General features: G+C 33.0%; 1 protein-coding gene across 1 annotated transcript in view; it reads right to left on the bottom strand.

The window, feature by feature from the left end:
• Positions 1-3,021: 3,021 nt before the first annotated feature.
• Positions 3,022-22,295, bottom strand: part of Tmem30a (transmembrane protein 30A) — a 28,267-nt gene continuing 8,993 nt past the window's right edge. The window contains exons 2-7 of the mRNA XM_047557653.1: positions 14,977-15,084; positions 13,097-13,204; positions 8,764-8,851; positions 7,608-7,757; positions 6,771-6,980; positions 3,022-4,375 (exon numbers count right to left, since the gene is read on the bottom strand). Of these exons, the coding sequence (XP_047413609.1) occupies positions 4,182-4,375; positions 6,771-6,980; positions 7,608-7,757; positions 8,764-8,851; positions 13,097-13,204; positions 14,977-15,084 (858 nt within the window). The 3' untranslated portion in view covers positions 3,022-4,181. The remainder of the gene's footprint in view (positions 4,376-6,770; positions 6,981-7,607; positions 7,758-8,763; positions 8,852-13,096; positions 13,205-14,976; positions 15,085-22,295) is intronic.

Genomic DNA, 22,295 nt, shown 5'->3' with positions numbered 1-22,295 from the left:
AGAAGTCTTAGAAATTAAAATATTTTTAAAATATATATTACAAATTCAAAAGAAAGAAGATAAAGTTGAAAGGTCAAATTGGGACAATTCTAGAAGCAAGACAGGCTAAACAGAGGGAAAAAAGAAAATTAGGCATCAATTAAGGAGGTCCAAAATCAAACTAAAGTAAGATTAGATTTCTCAAAAGCAAAAATGAAGACTAAAATGAACAAAGCAATATCTTCAAACATCTGAAAAAATTATTTTTAACGTAAATTGTATGTATAGTGTCAAACTATCAATAATATGAGGGTAGAATAAGGGCATTTTAGATATGTAAGGACTCAGAAAATTTACCTTATATATACCATTTACAAGGCACCTATACATGTTTTGGGAAATGTTGAGTGGACAGAAAGTAAATGAGAAAATAAGAGTTACAAAGGAAGATCATGGGATAATAGCTGTGTAGCAGGCCAGAGGGCCCAGTAAAGACTGACACAGAAGGACAACTGCAGAATAGACAAAAATCCTTCAAAACTATTGATGAGAACACAGTATACCTGACAAAGAATTTGGAAAAATTTTAAGGCAGGTTTTACAGAAAGTTATGTGTTAAAATAAGGCAATTATTAATTTCAGGAAAAACAAAATTACATAAAGGAAAATGTAATCATGATCTACTGCTCTATAGTATACATTATTTTTATAGCCAATTAAATAATAGCAAATTCACTTACTAAATATTAAGATGTAACTGTATAACAGAAAGACACAGTGTTAAAGAGCCAAGTCATATAACATTATCAAGAATATCTAAAATTTAAACAATAGTTGACAAGCATATTATTTAGATAAATTGAGGTAAAAAACAAAGTGAAACAGGAAAGTTAAGTTTAGACAGGAATTGTTGCTTCTCTTCATAAGGCCTTTAGAACCTACTATTTGATTTCTGCTAAATGTATATATGTTACTTTAATAAATTTTAAAGATAAAAGCTAATAAGATCATCATAGTCTGATTTACTTTTAGATAATACATTTATTTTGAAAGTTCAAGTGACACTAGGAGAAATGCGATTTTTGTTTATCAAATGATGCACAAGCTAAAAATGGGTTTTAAATACTTTACTAGATTATCAAACTTTACAACAGACATTTATGCATCAAAAACCTTTTAACAGTAGCAGGTCCTTACTCCCTTCAACTTCCCCTTGATATTACCATGTTCACAAAGAACAAAATGCTATAACTTAATCATTTAATAATTCTAAATCAGGAGGCAACAGGCTGAACAGAATTCATTAACCCTACCTCTCAGGTGCTCCCCTTGCTAGTCAGGCTTTTCTTTTCCTGGGTACGCTACTTCATTATTTCAATCATCCTTGTCTCTCTGTTACCAGACATTCTTCTTGATGTAATATCAAAATTAGCCAGTCTGTCTATACAAATCAGGTAACAAACTGACCACCTCCCAGTAAGAACGAATGTTCCTCAGTAATACAGATAAACCTTGCAATGTATGTTATCAGACTGATTAATAAATACAAACATAATAAGTTAACAATGAACATTTTATCAAATCTAAGCACTGAGATGTTAAAATCTGGACTCACTAACTAAACATTAGAAACCACACTGGAGCAATTTCTTTTAGCAAAATATTTAAAACATAGCAAAATTAGTTTTGTTCATTTTTATTAACACAGAACATACTAACTGAATATTAACTTTAAACATAATCAAGGTTACAAATAAACTGTCATTATCCAATAAACAATATTTACTTGTCACTTGACTTTTCTCTTGGCTGAATAATTCTCTGATTTTCTATTAGGTAGTATACAGGTGTTTATTCTTAAACTGCCTTTTGATTTCAATGAAATTTCTTAGCTTTTTCTTACTGAATAATTTCTCCAGTTGGGAAATTTTTCATGTCAAAATGCTTCCCTGTAAACTATTGCATTTTCTCAAGCCTTCTACTTAACTTGTTTGCCTTAAAACATAGTTAAGTCTTTGAAATTTGAATAGAATATCAACATTTCCAAATATAAGTATAAAGCCTTTAAGAAAGAAATGTGTTCCCTCCCTTCATGTTTTTCAGATGCCATGTGAATGTTCCATGTTCTTCATATTTAGCAATAGGAATCCTTAGAGCTCAAAATGGCAGGAGACGGGAAGAACTTAAGATCACCAATGCACTTGACAGATCAATAAAACTCCAATTATATTTTAAGATTCCATCTTCACAGTTGTGAAAGTGTTGGAAGGGTTCTTCAACTTTTCTTTAGTGGACCCCTTGGTCCCCCAGTCAGACCAGGAGATACAGGATAGTAGTCCTCCTTAAACAGCACAAACTTAATCTGAAAAGACTAAAGAAACCACTGTCCACCCATGATGCAGCCCAGGAAATAAACTGCCACATGCAAGGGAGACAATTTTCAGAATAAAGAGCATTCAGAAGGACTGACAAAGAGTATTTTTAGATAAAGAATACCCTATGCACTCAAATTTTAGGATAACCATACATCAAGTAACTCATGCAAATTAATATTTTTGTAAGTTAAAAAAGTCACTATGAATTACAAGTTCTTTTAACTGAATTTCATGTTATACAAAAACTTAAGAAGTGTGGCACATTTCTTCTATTAACTATCACATTATTTGTTTTCTTTAAAAAAGCATATTAATCAAAATTGATACATTACTCAGATCTTTTGATTTAAAATTTAACTGAAGGAAATCATGGCAAACTGAATAAACAGGCATTCTTCTACAGAAACATGAGTTATTTTAGTTAAAAAAAAGTAATTTTAATGCAATTAAGTCATCTCTGATTAATACATACATTCTCATGCATATGGAAAATAAGTTTACATTCACTTCAAGAGTAAGTTCCATAGCAAACAAATTACTGCATTTATTCAATGAGGAATATTAAAATAATTCCACTTAGTAGAAAATAAAATAACTTCAATCATATATATATATACATATATATGTGTGTGTATATATATATATATATATATATATATATATATATTATAATTTGCCATGTACATACTCTAAAATCCCCAGAATTTATGTAGGAATCTTTTTAAACTGTATTAAGAAAACCAACCAACCAATTGGTATCTTAACTAAAGAGAATGTGTATACACATTCAAGTTTGACCTGTATGCAAAATTAAATGAAATACAAAGGAAATTAAGGTTTCAAAATATTGTGGAATATTAGTACTCGAGTTGAAACACTTACCTGCCAAATAAGAACAACTTGAGGTATTTCAATGCTGAAGTAATTTTCTGAATATTAACTGTCACAAGAATAAAAACAGTCTCCTCTGAACATTTACATCTGATTTACAGTTGAGGCAGAAGATGATCGTCTGCCAAGCAGTTTTTCCATCTCACCTATATTCTTTCTTCCCTTATGCAGTATAAACTTCAAGGGAAATGATCACATGTATAAACATTTCAAGTGAGTTGGGGTTCCTGACTACAACATTTTAACCAAATGAAAAGAAGAATTTTAAATTCACCTATCCAGGACCTACCTGATCCCTTCAGAAGTGAGTATTAATTTCTATGCCAGACAAGGTAATACGCATGTCCTCTGAAATAAAAGCTAAGCTTAACAAAGAACTATAATAGATAAACTGAATACATGAACCACCTCAACAAAGATGGTACTTTAAGCCTTTACAAACAACACATGAAAATGATGAAGTGTTTTATTTAGATTTTGTTTTTCTTCATCTTTCTGTAACTCTGAATCCTGAAAAGTTAGCAAGTCATTAAAACTCATACATCTTGTAATTCCTTTCTTCACACCATAGGTATACATATACAGCATCGTATGTCAATATATTATCAACATAGCATAAACAATTAAGCAGTAGATGCATTTCACATGAAAGAGGCTCTATGCATCATGTGGCCTGTCCCAATAAAAAGCAAACATTAGAATGTCATTTTAGCAATTACAGTGTTGATATGATCAAGGTAGCTAATTTTTTTATACCCGTCATATATTTTCATAAGTCATTCACAGGGAAGAAGCAAAGGACAAAGAATGTTTTGAAAGTACAGTTATGTGCCAACTTCAAAATGACATACTAACCAGACATCAGTGTTCGAAAGCTTAGGTTGAATAGGACTGGTCTTGATACACATGCAGTAGATTTATTTTCAGAATATAAAATTAAATGGTAATGTCTGCAGTATTATTACTGTTTCTATATTTATGATTAATTACTAGCAGTACAACTCCCAAAAGGAAAGAGATGGATCCAATAGTGATGTAAGCAATCCCCAAAAATGGATTTTTTCCTCCCATCCATGAAACAGTGCTCAAGATCATCCGTTTTCGTCCATCAAAAGAATGTACAGGGTAATCTGAAGAGGGTATAGGAAGATTTTTCCATCTCTAGTCACTTGATGTTTAAAATACAATTTTTAAAGTTGACATTTAATTGCTTGTATAATTATGATACACAAGTATCTTACTCATATGTTCTGAATCACAAAAAAATTATTACCTTGAAAGGTTGATGAAGCAAATTAAATGTTAGCAGTAAAAGCCAAAATATTTTACTAAAATAATCAAACTTAAGGGTTGCTCAGGTGGTTCTGAACTCAAGTTGGGGTATAATATGAAATAATATTTCAGATGAACAGTAACGAAGCCCACAAGGAAGAGGAGACTGACAGGCCAGGAGAAAAAATCAAGGAATCAAGAAACTAGAAATCTCTGTACACTCAAAAAGCATACATAACAAGAGTGTAGATAGGAGACTAAGAGAGCTCTGAACACAAGGTCAAAAGAGCAAAATACTAAAGTTTTAGCTTGCTGATTTGGGATCAATGACATAATTCATGCTGTAACACAGAGTATATGACTGAAACAGTACAAGTGAAAAATGACTGTTAAGAAGATTTAAGAAAGGGTGTCCCCCTTCCATAAATTATCTACATGGACCAGTTCCAGAATTCTGGCAAGAGTTAGGGTAGAGAAGAAGAGATATATAAGTCCCTACTGAACAAGGGTACAACTTCTTCAAAGTATCTTTTGAATCAAGTGTCAGGTCCCAACTATTTCTATAATTTCTGCAACATTCCAACCACAGAAAAAGAGTCCTTGGACTCCAAATGGCAGACTCAGATCTACTAATTTCTTAAGCAATCCTAACCTGAGGCAGGAATGATTTTAAAAGCTGTACCTAACCCATGACCCATGAAATGGATACAGTATCAAATCACCCATGACAATTTCTCTTTCTCTGTGTATCCCAAACTCTAAAAAGATGGGCTTCTGCCTTAATTGTAACATCTAGTTCCCACCTTATACCCCATTTTGATAATGAACCTTTGATGTCTGGCAGGTCCAAATTTCTGTCTCGTCAACCTACAAGCACCCTGCATTTTTCCTGACAGTTCTTTCAGTGTTTGGGATCCTGTTGCTGACTTCCTGAATGCAACTAAAAATGTCCTGGTGCTCCAGACTTTCCTTTTACTGTGCTCTGTATTAGGCTACACATTGGTTATCTGCCCTTACTCTTTACTAGATCTTTGTGATGCTAGCTGTAACAGAACTATCCATTTTGACTATCTCCCTGAATAATGTTCTATCTACCAGCACCTGATGGTACTCCTATGAAGGTCTGGTTTCAAAAAATTGGTCACCTTCTGTCTGCCACTATCAGGATTATATTCAGTTGTGTATTCAGGTTTAACAGAGTCTAGGATCCCAATCAATCCTTATTTTGAAATTGGTATGATTCAATCATTTACTAATCCATTCTAAACCAAAAGTATATACTTATGTACCACTTAGATTATGAAAATTAAAAATGCAAAAATCAGCAAATATTTAAAATGTTAGTATCTAGGAACCTTTTCATTCACAATATATATAAACAATAGGCTAGAGTTTAAATAATGGAAGGGATTTGTTTAGAATAAAAGGAACTGCCCAGTATATTCCCCCCCTGAAAAAGACTTTGCATCTCTGTAGACATGGCTGGTCTGACTACCTGGATGAACTAGCTAGGGAATGCAGCCTATGGTGCTGGCCAATGGTAAAGTCATGTCCTTTGGAGACAACACGCTGATTATGAACCCCAACTCTTCTAATTACTACCTGTGTAACCTCGAGCCAACTACTTAAATGCTCTAGGTTCCTATTCTTATCTATAACACTGAGATGATACCTAACTCATAATGTTAACTGCTTGAATTAAAATAACTCATGGAAAGTACTAAGCAGTGATGACATACAGTGAAAAAGGAGTAAATATTTTATCAGTATTGAAAGAGAACCTAAGTTATTAACATAGAACAATGGAGCTAATGATAAAAACTATGATACTATGAACACAGCAATAATTATGAATAATTATTTGATATGAATTAATACATCTGCTGATTTTTAATATCTAAAAATGTATATTAAAAGAATTCAGTACCATCAATACCTATTTAGTAGATACACCATTACCCTTTATGTTAAGTTCGGTTATAACCTCCCTTGTAAAAATATGTAGCTTTTTAATAATTAAAGCACTTATATTTTAAGTAATTTTATCAAGTGATATGTTTGAAACCCTAGTACATACAAATTTAAGACATTTCTAGAAGATATAAGTTACAAGATACATTCTCATGCCCACATACCCATATAAATGGAGAGATCAAAACTAACCACAAAGAAACAGGACACATATATAAAATTAGGCTGCACTAGATTCCTTTCAAGTTCTAAGAATCTGTATACATAACCAAAAAAGGATACTGTATGTGATATTCAAATAGTATCGTCCAGCTGGTAATGTTGGATGTAAATCATTTTTCCGTTCTATAAGACGATACAACTTACGAAAAGTAGGTAATGCAGCAGTACGCATCCAAACAATAAAATCCTCATTTATGAATCCATTATTATCCTCATCTTCAGGATCAAGCTCATATACTGGTTTAAGCCAGTTTACTGGATTTGTTGTATCTTAAAGAGTGGGGAAAGAGATGGAAAAACAACATATTCTAGTCTATTAAGAGTTTCAATGAAAACTCACATTCCTAAAACAAAGATGTACAATACATAATCTGAGTATTTTTCTTCTTTTTAAAGGTTATTCTTATTCTAAGGAAGTCTTCACATCTAAAGAGAGACCAGTTCCTTCTATAACAACAAAAATTACAAAGACTTGGATGATATCTCATCTAAGACAACAAAAAAAGGATACTGAGTATATACCAAAAGGCAGATTACTTAATGCAAAAATATAATGTTATAAAATATTGCAATGTGAAATTAAGAAGGCATAGAAACAAAAAAACTGAATTATAAACAATAGGGGCCATTCAAAACAAACTGCCATGGTTTTAAAAGATTATAACTGAAGTGCTTATAAGAAAACACCAGAGAAACTGTATTTATGATTAAAAGTATACATTTCCTTTAGAATTTTAGTACATAAGAACAGTTACCCAACTTGGTATGAAGTTGAGGGAAAATGTATTTGTTTTTAAAGCATAAACTTTTTAAAAATTCTAAAGATAGAAAATTTAAGGGATTTCATTAAAACTCCTACTTTATTTTTTTTGTAAGGGGCTATTAGTAATGTTTTACCTTTAAATCGTTCTTTCAGGCTTTCTGTTCCAGGAGGATTTCTGAATTTCACATTTTTATCTGTCCACCAAGCAATACCTTTCCTTTTCAAAGGAATGAGCGTAAGCGTAGGATCAGATTCATTGGCGACCAGAAACAATTCTAATGTATCTACATAAGAAAAGGAAAATGTTACTAATATCTACTAAAAATCCACTACACTAAAAATCTATAGCACTTGCTTTATTTTATAAGAAATAAGGATCTGGTATTTGCTTCCAAATGTGGGTATGACAGAGAAGACAAAGGATTCACATTTACTCTCTATTCAGATGTGAATTAATTATATCAACTTTATAATTCTAGATGGACTTCATTCCTCAATACAGATATAAGTCACTTTCCTATATGGCTAGCTGATATGTGATAAGATCAAATGTTTTAATACTAACCCAAATAAAACTGCAAGGTAAATCCACCTCTCTTCCTTTCAATAACACATTCTAACACTCTTGGCTTAACTATTTATCTTATCTGTACATGGTAACTACTAAGCACACATTGCTACAGAGCCCTTGAAATATAGTTAGTACAAAAAAATATGTTCAGTAAGTGTATAATGAACATCAGATATCAGAGACTTAGTAAAAATATATGCATAAAATATCTCAAAATGTTTACCTATTATTACATGCTAAAATGATAATATGGGCATATAGGGTTAAATAAATATTATTAAAATTAATTTCACTTGTTTCACTTGAGGATTTTCAATGTGACTGCTAGAAAACTTAAAATTACCTACATGGTCCACATTTAAGGTTCACATTACATTTCTATCAGACAGTGCTGCTGTAAACGATTGACTACATTTCCCTTTTAATGGAATAAAGTCAGTGTGAATAGCAGTTTGACTTTTATAGTATACAAAATAGGAAGACTAGAGAAATCTCTCTCCTCCTTTCTTCTCAGAGAAAGAAATCCAGTCTTACATAAGAGTGCTCAAAAGGAAGTCAAAAAGCATTATAAACACCATTCAAGACCTAATTGAGTATTTACCTTAAAGTTGAATTTCTTAATTCATGTTTACTACACTAGCAAATTGGTAATAAGGTTATATAAACTGTCCTAATTATGTATGTCTCTATCTACACCTATGTTTGTATCTATATCATACCATTAAACATGCTGTTGGCAATAGCTCCACAAGGAGCAATTGGTTTGTCTTCATTTCTTCGATAAGGCTCACATTCCTTACTGGGATTCTGGTTTTTAGAAGGAAAAGAAGAGAGATATTATCACCTATGCCTCTGGAAGAACTATGAGCTATCCCTAGTTACTAATTAAAAATTCAATCCATGCATGTTTCTCACTGGTAACACATATAAAATGAGTCTGAAATGAAGCAAGCTATAAATAACACCACACTTAAAGACTCAAAATGTATTATACTACCTTTTTAATAAAACATTTACTTGCATCTATTAAATATGCATATATCAAATTAGTATATTTTCAATTTTCATAGTAACATAGAAACTATAAGCATAAAGAGTTGTCTGCCTGAGGGGAAAAAAAAAGAAATGGTCTATTTTCAATCCAAGTTGTGATATAATAAAGAGAATCGTACACTGGAAGCAAAGGGAATAGAGGTTCTAGTTTCTTGGACAAGTTACTTGGTTAAACTATAGTTTATAGTTTCACTTATAAAATGAACATGTCCAACTAAATAATTTCAAATCTTATAATTATGGACTGAATACAATGTCTAACGAAGGAAGGAAGGAGTGAGTTTAATGCATATTCCCAGGATACACTGATCTTTAAATTGTGCATCCAGGTATAAGAAAAATGAAAATGCTGGCAAGCAGAACATTTGCCTGTCCTCCAGACTGGATTTGGACTTAGTCCTTAATGAACACCTCAAGGAGATAAGGCAATTACAGGGTTAAACTAAGTCTGAGGTTAGAAAAATGACTGAGACTCTCAGGCTCAGGCAACATTAATCCATGTCTCAAAATATGTAACAGATCAAAATAATCCCAATTTGAAATTAATAAGACCCTAATTAGACCTCTTCGGGTTATTCCATTACCCACCAAACTTGACTTATATTTGCATTCTCTTTGTCTAGACTAGTAAAAGCTCTACGTGAGTGGAAAAGACAGGAGAAGGAAACGTGATTGGGGTCTCGTAAGATTTCTTCAGTATTTGACTTTTTGAATTTTTTGGTCCCTGTGCCATCTATACTAATAAATTTAGTGCTCCAAAACCATGAAGACAGACAACATATATCACTGGCTTATTACTTTGAACATTTTGATGAAAACTTGATTTTAACAGGTTATTAAATATAGATAAACTCATAGTAGCGCAAATATATTCTAGATGCTCAATTCTTAGAAATTTTTAAAAGAAGTAAAATACTATTTACTGCTTGTGTGTCAGGCACTGAGCTAAGCAATGCTAGGTACATTACATTAACTGGCTTAGGAAAACTAATAAGTACCTAACACATGCTAGGTGCCAGAAAAAGAAAAAGAAAAATGAAAAAAAATTCCTGCTGGTAAGCAACTCAGAATGTAACAGAGAAAACATATCCAGACACAACCAATGTTATGGGCCTGACTATATGGGCAATGACCAAACAGATTCCATTTTTCCTGAAGACTCCATGTCATGTAGGAAATGCTTCTCCCATGAGAAAACTCCACCTCTGTACCCATCAACAGTTGCCTAGGATAGCATGTTTGGCAACACAAAATGGCAATTCTTATGCAATGTAATATTGTTCTCCTTCTGGGTTCCATTTTTCTTGGTCAGTGTACCCTAACATTTGTTTAAATGTTAGTAACCATTATCTGATCATCATAGCAAGAGCCGCTTATGATTAATGTACTGACATGCTTTACTTATGGTATAAAAGGTGTACTTGCAGCCTGCCCCTCTGTCCCACCAGCTGGTGAATCCAGACTGCAAGCTGGTGAATAAAGATGGTTCTGTCTCCTGCTTTAAGATCAACTTGGTGATTTATTGCGATCTCACCATAACACCAAGTATAATACAAAATAAAAGCCACATTTAAAATGTCTGTTTTCATTCAATATTTATTAAATGCTTTCCATGCACTAAGCTTGAGCCAGGTGTTTGGAACATGGTAATTAAAGTCATGTTCCCTACTCTCATAAGTTTACAGTGTAGTCAGGAAAACAAGTAATAAATGAGTAAACAGATTCATAATTATAAATTATAATAAGTGTTATGAAGATGCTATGTGAGTAAATGATGATGACAGAGTAGGAAGGTGAAAAAAGCTTGTTTCTAGAGAAAGTAGCATGTAAGAAAACACCTAACATAATGGGCACCATCTATATAAAGAGCAGGCAGATGAGAGTTTAAGCACAGAAAACAAAATGCCCTTAAGAAAGAACTCAATAGTACATAAAGGTAGCTAGTTAGCAGAGAGGAAATACTCATGGTGAAACTGGAGGATTATGCATAGCTCAGGTTATCCTGAGATTTTACTTGAAATGCTAATAAACCCTTACAAGATTTTAAGTAGGGAAGTGATATTTAACATTTTTAAAAAATCACTGTAGCTGCTTTGTGGAGAATGGCCTGGAAAGGATGGGCAAGATGATGTGGGAGACATTTAACCACAGCAAAAAGTGATGATGTTTTGGACCAAGATATGAATAAAGGTAAATATCTAAAGAAGTTATTTTGCATCAAAGGGCACTTAGGAAAAGTGTAGGTCATGAAATGAGCAGTCCTTCAAGGGTAGTGTAAAAGTAGCATTCTAGGCAAATGAAATGATAAATTGTGAGAGGCAGATTACTCATGTCATAGGCATAATTAGGGAATAGCAAACATGGCCCAGGGCAGTCAAGACAAAGATGTATTAAAGATAAATGTAATTTAGTAAAACTGATGTGGTAGGCTGATGTCAGATTGTGAAGAGCCTTACACATAATGTCAAGTAAATTGGACTTCAATCTGCTATTCTTAATATTCATAAGATTTTTGAAAGCCTCTGGTCTTAGAATCATATTTTTTGTTCTAGTCCAGGGGTCAAAAAATGATAGGCCACAGACTAAAACAAGTCCACCACTTATTTTTATAATAACATTTTATTGAAACACAGCTATATTCACTCATTTAGGTATTATCTATGGCTGCGTTCATTCTACAATGATAGAGTTGAATAGATGCAACAGAGATGTTATGACCTATAAAGCCAAAAATATTTACTACATTGCCCTTCACAGAAAAAGTTCATCAATCCCAAGTCTAAAATCTTTGCTTGAGATTTATAAGAAAATAAGTTTTAGCTTTCTTTTCCCTCAATGAGGATAGTGTTTATCCAAATAAAAGAATTATAAAAAAGAAAAAATGTAAATTTTAAATCAGCCATCATTTCTGATTCTTTGAACACAACCACTCTATAATACCAAACAAGAAATTTGAAAAGGTCTAGGAATTTGGTATGTCTCAAAGTACATCATCTTCTCTGGATTCGAGTCCTAAAAATTGGGTTCCATGAAGTAAAAGGAATACAATCAATTGCAAAATATTATAGAGTTAACCAGAACCCTTTGCATACCAGGGTGTCTCTAGATAGACTTTTATTTCTTAAATTTCACATATAAGAAACCAGCGAGAAAGCCAGATAGGATATAACATAGCTATAACTTTGCCAGGCCCATTCTGGTAACAACATAGTCCCAGATTGAATTCTAAAAGATTCACCAACTCTAAGAGAACCTAAAATGCTCTGAGCTTCTGAATGTTTGCTGCATTGACAACAATAACAAAATACTTAGGCATAAACCACTACTATGCAAAGTTGAGCAGTCAAGAAACTACAATTCCCTAGTCCACAGATTCCCAAATAAGCCAAGGCATCAGAAGGGGAGCTTATTAAAAATAGACATACTAGACCTCCATCCCTAGAGACACTGATATATTTTCTGGAAAATTCTGAAATCTGTATTTTCAAAAAGCTCCACAGAGCTTTTCAGTACTCAAAAACTCCACAATTTTTTAGTAGCCTACCTTCCAGATTTTACTGCTCAGGATTCCAACAAATTAAAAAATGGAGAGAACCTATATTTAGCTTTAAAACACAATCCCAGAAATTAAAAGCTTTTTAGTGCATAACTCCTACTTAGCATAATAATTAGTAATGAACAAACTCAAACAGAACATATTTATACATCCAGAATGCTAGGTTCATCAAAATTCCATTACAAACAAATTAATAAAGCCAACATCCCAATGATTACTATAAACAAGCAGGTAGTAGTGTGTCCTCTGGCTATAAGAAGTCATTAAGCTATATAAATTCCAGGGGGAAAAAATACTATAACTAAAAACCCTCACTACATAAACCAGAAGTGACAAATAACACTTTAATTTCATCCTAACATTAAATACTTAAAATTTCTAACTGAATGGTTACTGTATGTTATTATTGCAGATACATTTTCATATTTCATCATTTTACTTACAAGCAAAGCACTACGATCTCCATTTAGTTGACTATCATCTCGAGATTTCACATAACGACGATGATTTTGATAGAAATTAGACAGTCCATAATACATGAACACATTGCCCTAGAGGAGGGAGATGGAAAATGTTTTCAAAAGCTAATTAAATTGGACTTCACTAGTTTACAATTTGTGGTAATCAGTTCGGGCTAAATTCTACAAGTGCTTAACAATTTAAAATGGTACAACTGTAAATAAGGTTGAAGAAGGTATAAAACAAAAACCCAAAAGTAAACTTGGAAACAATCCTTAAAGACTTCAAAAAAGTACTCCTTACATTTGAAAATAACCCTGAGGACTCCATTAGCCTACCCTGGGCTACTTTCTATCTAAAATTTCTAATTTAGACTGGTCTTCACCAGTTAGCATCAACTTTTCCGAGGGATAATGGTCAGTCGAACTTTCATTTATTATCTAGGCAAATAAATTCTGAACTGAACGAAGATCTAAAATTTCTCAATAGAACAGTATGTAATATTAACAATAAGTTAGTAATTAGAGTATTTTAGATAATGATTCACTTTATAATAATCAAGAAAAGTACTATATTTATATTTGAAGTCAACTTCAAAATAACCTGAGAAAGAATTTTCTATCAAAATTATATCATAGAAACAGGAACAGGATAAATAGGCATTTTGTGGGAAAAAAAGAGTATTAAGAATCAGTAATTTCAATTTATAAACTGAAAAAGAGATCCTTTCCATGAATACTAAGACAAAGTAACCTACTTTAAGTTCCCTGAAAAGGTTTTTAGTCCAATTCAAAGCTTTATGAAGAAACTAAGAACCTAAAAAAGACAATCTGAGGCTGATCAGGTTTGCAGAAGAGAAATTCTGAAGTAGGTTTTTATGAATGGGGGAGGAGAACAATGGAGCTTCTAAATCATTTCAAGTTTCCTTTCTTCAATTCTGACTACTCTGACAAAAGCAAAAATTAATGTATTTTTACAGTTTTCCCATCACATTGAAAGACTGGACTTTTAAAGATACATTAAATTTATATGTTATTTCTGTTGAAATACAGTTAAATAAGTTTTCATGGTTTTTCGAAGGCAGCATTTATCTTGTGCTTCATGTCAGCACAAGAGCAACTACAACCACTAGGTGGCAACCATCTACTAAGGACTACTAAAGTTATTACCTTTAAAAAAATCTGAAATACATCACATCTAAAATGTTGGCATGTATTAAAGCAGTTTTGCATCCTGAAGGATAATTTTATAAAGCTCAATTTGCAAGTAGATTACAGTACAAATTGTTCTTCCATGGCAATTCTGAATTTTTAGGTCCTTAGAATATGCTTAGTGACCAAGAATGGCATATCAGAATGCAAAAGACAGACACATACACACATGCATATACACACAAAATTCCAAGTACTTACCAAAATATAAAAGTTCAATAAAGTGTTTGCTTTTTTGGTAATGCTTCATATCTCACAGAAAAATTATCCAATTAAAAAATTAAGAATAAGTATTTTTTAAAGTAAAACTTGTTTTATAATTAAAAGTAGGCCATTTGAACAATAATTTTAAAATACATTGCAGATATAAATGACACAAAATTGATCTGTACAGTTAACAAAATTTTGAAGTGAAAGGATAAAGTGACACCATAAATTTTATCTAAAGTACTAAAGTAAACCATTCAAATAATTTCTTAATCATACAACAAAATGCAATAGTCAACCATATAAAACAATTTTTCTCAAATGTGTATTCCAATAAATTAAACTGAGTAGTCTCTATAAGAAGAAAGTACCTAGAAAAAAGATTAGTATACTATCAATATTTTTTAAAACATTGCTTTTCTAACCCTTTATTTGGAAACACAGACCTCAAATGACTTTTCCAGTGTGAAGTTAATGGTACAAATGCAAGGTGTTGAAACTGGAGACAAACATTTATTGCAGGGACTGGAAGGTTCTATTCCGGTATAATCAATCTGCAAGAGAAAAATATAACTAAGCACTTCCATGGAGAAAGTGTATACTTAATACAATCTAAAATAACTTGCTATTAAAAGGAAAAATAAGTCTGATGAAGCAATTTAAAAGCAACCTTAAAAACAGACAAAAACTGTTATTAAGGTTATCTGTTTATTTAGACTGTGAAGTGTCAATGGGGAAAAGTATCCTGTTGTTCCACTGACCGATCTTTCCAAAGTCCTCTCTCCTTTTTACCAAAAATAATGCATGTATGCATAAAATCATAAATACAAAATTTAAACTGCATCAAGAATAAAAATTTAAATAGTTTTGAATTCTAAACTACTAAAATACTACTAGAACAGAGATCAATAAATTAGCTTTTCCTCTTAACCTCTTAATCTTAAACATGTTCAGTCATCTCAGCTTTCCATGGTGCATTTTTAAATTAAACCAACAACTATAAGGTTTTCATGAGCTACTATTTTTTTCAAAACCTGGTGATGAATTTGTCTTCTACTGTCCTTGATTCTTGGCAGAGAGCTTCACCCTTGGAATTCTCAGGTGTTTGGATTATCTTTGTTACTCTTAAGTCCCTCGATTCACACTAGAGTTTACATTCACAGTAATTCAAGATGGGAGCTGGTCATCAGAAAGACCAATCTCCTGTGATTACAGGTTTTGGCCCAGTCTAGCCTCTGGGGAAGGAAATGGCTTGAAATATACTTTGACTACTATGTAGCAAATGTTCAATCAGTCAAGCCTAATCATGAAGTCCTGCACTTCAGTCTGGGAACTGAAATGAGGGGATCTTTCTGATTGGTGAACCCACAGAGATGCTGGGAGGGAAATGTGCCCGGAGTATATACAGAGAAAGGACACAGAAGCTCTGTATTCCGAATTTTCCCAAACCTCAAATGTATCTTTCCCAGGAACCTCCACCCTGCTCCCCACAATATCTGTGTGCATCTGAAGTGAGGACAGTCTTATGGAGAGGCGAGATGAGGGCACCTTAGGAACACCCTGAATTTAGTTAGTTGGCAAAAAGTGTGGATGCCTAAGGACTTAATTTTTGGCTGAAGAGGTAGCAGTCTTGAGGACCAGGCCTTTAAACCTGTGGCATCTGATACTAACTCAAGGTTAGCCAGGACTGAATTGTCTTATAAAGGATGAAGTCAGAAGACTTGGCCTGATAACTAAATTCAAAGTTGTTTTTTCCCATTATAAGTATGAAAAAGAATTTTAAATATGTTTTATTTTTTAAGAGTAGTTTTAGGTTCACAGCAAAATTAAACAGAAAGTAGAATTTCCATCTACCCTCTGACCCAAGCTATGCACAACTTCCCCCACTACCAACATCTCCCACAGAAGTGGTACAAGTTACAATAAATGAACCTACACTGCCATCATTATCACCCAAAGTCTATAATTTACATTAGAGTTCACTACTGATTATTTATAAATTCTACACATTTTGACAAATATATGATGACACTGGTCCATTCTAATATCATACAAAATAGTTTCACTGCCCTAAAATATCCTCTGTATGCTGTCTATTCATCCTCCCCATTAAATCCTTGCAAGCGCTGGACTTTTTACTGTCTCCATAGTTCTGCCTTTTCCAAAATGTCACATAATTTGGAATCACACAGTATGTAGCCTTCTCAGTTTGGTTTCTTCACTTAGCAATACGGATTTAAGTTTCCTCTATGTTTTTCCATAGTTTTTAAAATCAATTCCTTATAGCACTGAATAATATCTCCTTATCTGAATGTACCACAGTTCACTTATGCATTCACTGAAGGATATGTTGGTTGCTTCCAAGTTATGGCAATTATGAATAGAGCTGCTATAAATATCTGTGTGTAGGTTTTTGAATAGACATAAATTTCCAATTCATCTGGGTAAATACAGGGCTTCAACTGCTGGATCATATGGGTAAGAGTATGCTTTTGCAAGAAATTATCAAACTCTCTTCCAAAGTAGCTATACCATTCTGCATTCCCACCATCAATAAATGATATAGTTACTGTTGCTCCACAACCTTGTCAGTATTTGGTGTTTGGATTTTTACCATCCCACTAGGCAGGTGTCTGTCTCATTGGTGTTTTTATTTGAAATTCCCTAATGATACAGTGATGCTGAGCATCTTTCAAATGCTTACTTGCCATCTGTAGGTCACAGACTGTGTTCAGTCTCCTAAAATTCATATGTCAAAGTCCTAATCCCTGTGGTATGGTATTTGGAGGTGGGGTTTTGGAGGTGATTTGGTTTAGTTTAGCTCAAGAGGGTAGGACCCCCACAATGGGACTGCATCCTTATAAGAAACCAAAACTCTCTCAATCTTCACTATCTGAGAACAAAGCAAAAAGGCAGCCACCTGAAGACACTCAGAGTTCTCATAAGGAACTAAATCTATGAACACCTTGATCTTAGGCTTTCTAGTGTTCAGAACTGGGATGAAATGTCTGTTGTTTAAGCCACCCAGTCTATAGAATTTTGGTAGAGGAGCCCCCAGCTGATTAAGGCACTGAATATCTTCTTTGGTGAAGTATCTATGCAGGTCTTCTGTTCATCTTTATTAAGCTGTTCATTTTCTTATTGTTTTAAGTGTTCTTTGTATATTGTGTATAATGGTCCTTCACTAGATATGTCATTTGCAAATATTTTATTCCAGTCTGTGGCTTGTCTTCTCGTCCTCTTGATAAGCAAGAATTTTACAATAAGCAGTCCTAATCATATCTTAATAATATTTAAAAATTAACTAATCTTTATTTTTGAAAGAAACCAATACAAGCCCTATACATAGCTGTTTGATTTCTCTTCATAATTGAGGAAGTTTAAACTCTGTATTTAGACAATAGAAACAGCACCTAATTACAACATCTAGTTGATTTTTAAAAGCCACATAATTGCTTAATAAAACCTGATTTTGGCTGGGCACAGTGGCACATGCCTGTAATCCCAACAACTTGGGAGGCTGAAGCAGAAGGATTGCAAGTTCAAAGCCAGCCTCAGCAAAAGTGAGGTGCTAAGCACGCACCTCAATGAGACCCTGTCTCTAAATAAAAATAGGGCTGGGGATGTGGCTCAGTGGTTGAGTGCCCCTGAGTTCAATCCACAGTATCCACCCACCCCACCCCTAAAAAAAATCTTATTTTGTCAAATTCTGATATAACCTATAGAATATTTTTTATCAAAACTTATCTGTGTACTAAAGGAATTTTTTTTAAGAAAAATTTTCTTTCAGTGCAAATGTCTAAGAGAAGCTAGGCATATAAACTAAAATTAATAAACTAAAAACACAAGTCTCTGAAATGAAAGGCACAACATATGTTATTTCTACTAGATTTGCTGGATCACAACTTTGTATACAGGACCTGTTTATGCACACTATTCCACTTAAACACCAAATTTTATGATGCTGAAAGATGAAATAAAACAAGACAATTTACAACAAACTATATTTTAAAATCTCCACACATTTTCTCCCTTTTTTAATATTTTAAAAGTTGCCAGCTGGGTCTGCTCCCATATTGTATGCTTTTGAACTTTCACCTCAAATCACTCATTTTGAAGGAGATTATCAGCTGTGATTAAGCAAGGAGATACATTATTTAACTGAACAAAAATAATTACATTTGATAGAATTTGAAACCTACTAAATAATACTATAGTATAGGAAAATTGGACATTTTATTCGAACCAAAATAATCATTAAACATTAATTATACTTGAACAAAATAAAAAGATTGCTATATTTCTCATATTTATTTTAACTTTAAAAATATATCAAAATATACATATCTTTTGATCCCAAAAGTATAAGATTTGATTGAAAATCTTAAAAGAAAGTCTAAAAAAATCATTATCATTAATATATTAAGCCTTACTATGTGCAAGGCAAGGTATAAGGTACAAGGCAAATAAAAAAGCAATCTTACTCTATCCTTAGTCAATACAATTTACACAGCTTTCTTTCATACACAGGTTTCATTTGATTCTGATCCTCACCAAAATGCTATTATATTATCTCCATTTTATATCTGCCCAAGGTTACATGAGTAGCAGGCTGGTGCTAGGCTAGAATCAAAAATTTCTGACTCTCAGCCCAATGTTCCTACTACTAAATTGCTTTTGCTCAAGAAAAGTACCTTTGCCTCCAGCAGACTATTTTGTCAAAGATAGCACATGAATAGAAAAAAAACCCTAAATGGATGACATAGAGGGACAATCAGTAATAGATGGAACAGTATTAACAAGAAAAAAGGCTTTCAACAGAGCCATAAAAATAGGAGGAGGGCTGGGTTGTAGCTCTACATGAGAAGCACTGGGTTCAATCCTCAGCACCACATAAAAATAAATAAATAAAATAAAGGTATTGTGTCCATTTACAACTAAAAATATTTTTAAAAATAGAAGGAAAAATGAAAGAAAGGGGCATTAGAGAATAAAGAAGGTAAAACAAGGCCCATTTTAAGGAAAATGAGCATAACCATTTTGAATTTGTAGATAAGAGTTTTAATGTATGAAGGATATTGAAGCAAGGCTAAGAAAGTAAACTGGAGCCATAATAATATACAATACTTTACTGATTACTGTTATCAAATACGTACTGTCGGGCATTATAAGCATTTTATACACATTATCTCATTTAAAAAGTATAATAGCCCTGGTAAAGTTTGTATTTATTTTTCTTATTTTAAACTAGGACAGGAATGGGAGTAGAGCTCATTAGTAGAATGTGTTAGTATGCACCAGGCCCTAGATTCAATACCCAGCACTCATGTGGGTATGTACTTACTCACTCACTCACATGGAAACCGTCATTTAGGAAGGTTTAGTAATTTTTCCAAAATCAATGACTGGTAATCCTGAGCAAGAGTTTGAAAACACCTGTCTCCAACACCTATGCTTTTTCAACCATGTCTTCTCACACACTGGAATATCCTTTCTAAGAAACTCAGAACCTTCAGATTATGAAAATGAAGAGAAACTTTTGATGGTCAATTGTAATTTTTGTTGTTGTTGTTCTTATTAAGCTGTCTAGCATCCAAACATACCTTCAAGTACTGTGGCAGTCTCTACAGTGAGAATTTTGAAGGGGCACAGGGATCTACTTTCCACTTCAAAAGTAAAAGAAATGGGTTGTTCCTCTCCCTAAACTCCTGGTAGCCAGTACAAAAGCACAGAATCTAGACTGAGGAGACACTTCCACAAAAATCACTAACTCCAATACAAATACAAGAGTAGTGTGACTAAATCATAAGCCCCAGTGGTAGTATAAAAGGGATAACTCAGCAGCTGTGGCATCTGAACCAGACTCTGCTTTCAAACCTCCCTTAATTTTTACCAGTCTCCAAAACTGATTCTCCAGACTTCCTATTATTTTGTGTAAGAGTTACCCAACCCTACTCTAATAAATTACTTTTCTGTCTGAACTAGCCAGATTGGTTACTGCTACTTACAACAAATTCTCTGAAAGCTAAGTAACTCTAACTATAAAATGTCCCACAGGAAATAAGGAACTAGAGAGATTTTTAGAGTGAGTAACAATCAAATATTTGCATATAGCAGATTACAAGAGAGACTAGGAAATGAAACTTTCTTTTCTTCCAGCATGTCTCAAGATGTAATCACTCATTTATCTAATGCTTAATGAGTGCTTATATATTTTAGGCAATGAGAATCTAGCCTATTATTTGACCTCCTGGAGCTTAGCATATAAAATATTATTTTTAATGTACAAAATAGTCATTAAAATGGAATACATGTTTTGATAAAAAGACTATAAGTACCATGGAAACAAAGGAGAGCTATTGAATAGATCTTAAGTACAGGGAACCCATACAGTACAAAGAAGGACTACATCCCTATAGCACATAAATAGACCCCCAAGGGTATATATGCTTTAGAACTTCAAATAATGTTCTGAATTAGAGAAACATCTAAGAATCAACTAAATTATAGGACAATCAGTTGGTATGTACAGGAGACTCTGGTGTTAGAATTTCTTGATTGTGGGGGGAACCACACCCAATGTCAAAAGTATGATGAATGGTGTGTTAAAAAAAAAAATTTGTTTTTCCTATCAGAATACTCTACCTTCTACTCCTATTCCCCAAGCAATACTTTCCATACCATCACCAGAGTCACTCTTTTAATAATAAGTGATTATGTCACCTATCTGTGCAAAACTGTTCCAATAGTTTCCCATGACATGGAGTATGGAAGTCAAGGTCCTTATATACGCCAATGCTTTACCACTTTAACCTAATCTTTTACTATTCTCCCAAACCTCTCACTCTGCTTCAGCCACACTGACCTCTTTGATATTCCTCTCCTACTAAGAATGCTCCTCAAGACCTTTGCTCTTACTGTTTCTTTGGCATAGGATATTTTTCCCTCACATATCAACATAGTTTACTCCCTTACATCTTGTTTTCAATCTTCACTCAAATACCACTTTACTGAAGCCCTCCCTGGTTATCCTCTATTTAAAATTGTGAACTATCCCTTAACCCTTCTTTATTTTTCTTTATAGCACTTTTTCACCACCTAACATCAGAAGCAGCAGATTAAAGAATGAATAGCAGACAGTAAAGGACATTATGGACAAGTGTGGACCCTTCTTTTTATACAGATTGTGCTGAAAGAGAATACTGACCAACACCTAGAGGAAACAATACAAGAGGTCAGAGTGCTAGGATTTGAATATCAGCTGCCCAACTATAAGCAAAAGACTTACAGCTTCAAAGTCCTCTCCAAAAGAAAAAGTTAAAGAGAGAATAATAACAGTAACAATAACTGATATAAAGTATGTAAAATTATTAACAGTGAATGCAAAAAATGTTCATCATATTTTAACTGATACTTTAAAACTTAACAATTGTACAGATTTGTGGGGTACCATGTGGTGTTTCAATACAAATATACATTGTATAACACAGATGAGGCTAAACGTGTTATCTCCTCTGACATTTATCATTTCTTTACAATAAAAATATTCAAAATAAAAAGTTTATCATTTTGAACAGTTTCATTATTTAGTAGAATTAAAATAGGATGTTTTCATTTTTAAGAAACTAGAACACATTCATATGCTGAATGGATGAAAAAAGAGGTTAAAGAAAACAAAAGGTAGGTAAAGATATTCAATTTTCCTCCTGTAACTTATTTAAGAACTTATCAGCAAAGTCATATACCTAATTTGCTCTTCACATAA

Source organism: Sciurus carolinensis, chromosome 7 (assembly GCF_902686445.1).
Source record: "Sciurus carolinensis chromosome 7, mSciCar1.2, whole genome shotgun sequence".
In the NCBI taxonomy this organism is placed as follows: domain Eukaryota; kingdom Metazoa; phylum Chordata; class Mammalia; order Rodentia; family Sciuridae; genus Sciurus; species Sciurus carolinensis.
Note: the sequence above shows the minus strand (reverse complement) of the source record. Positions and strands in the feature narration are given on the sequence as shown.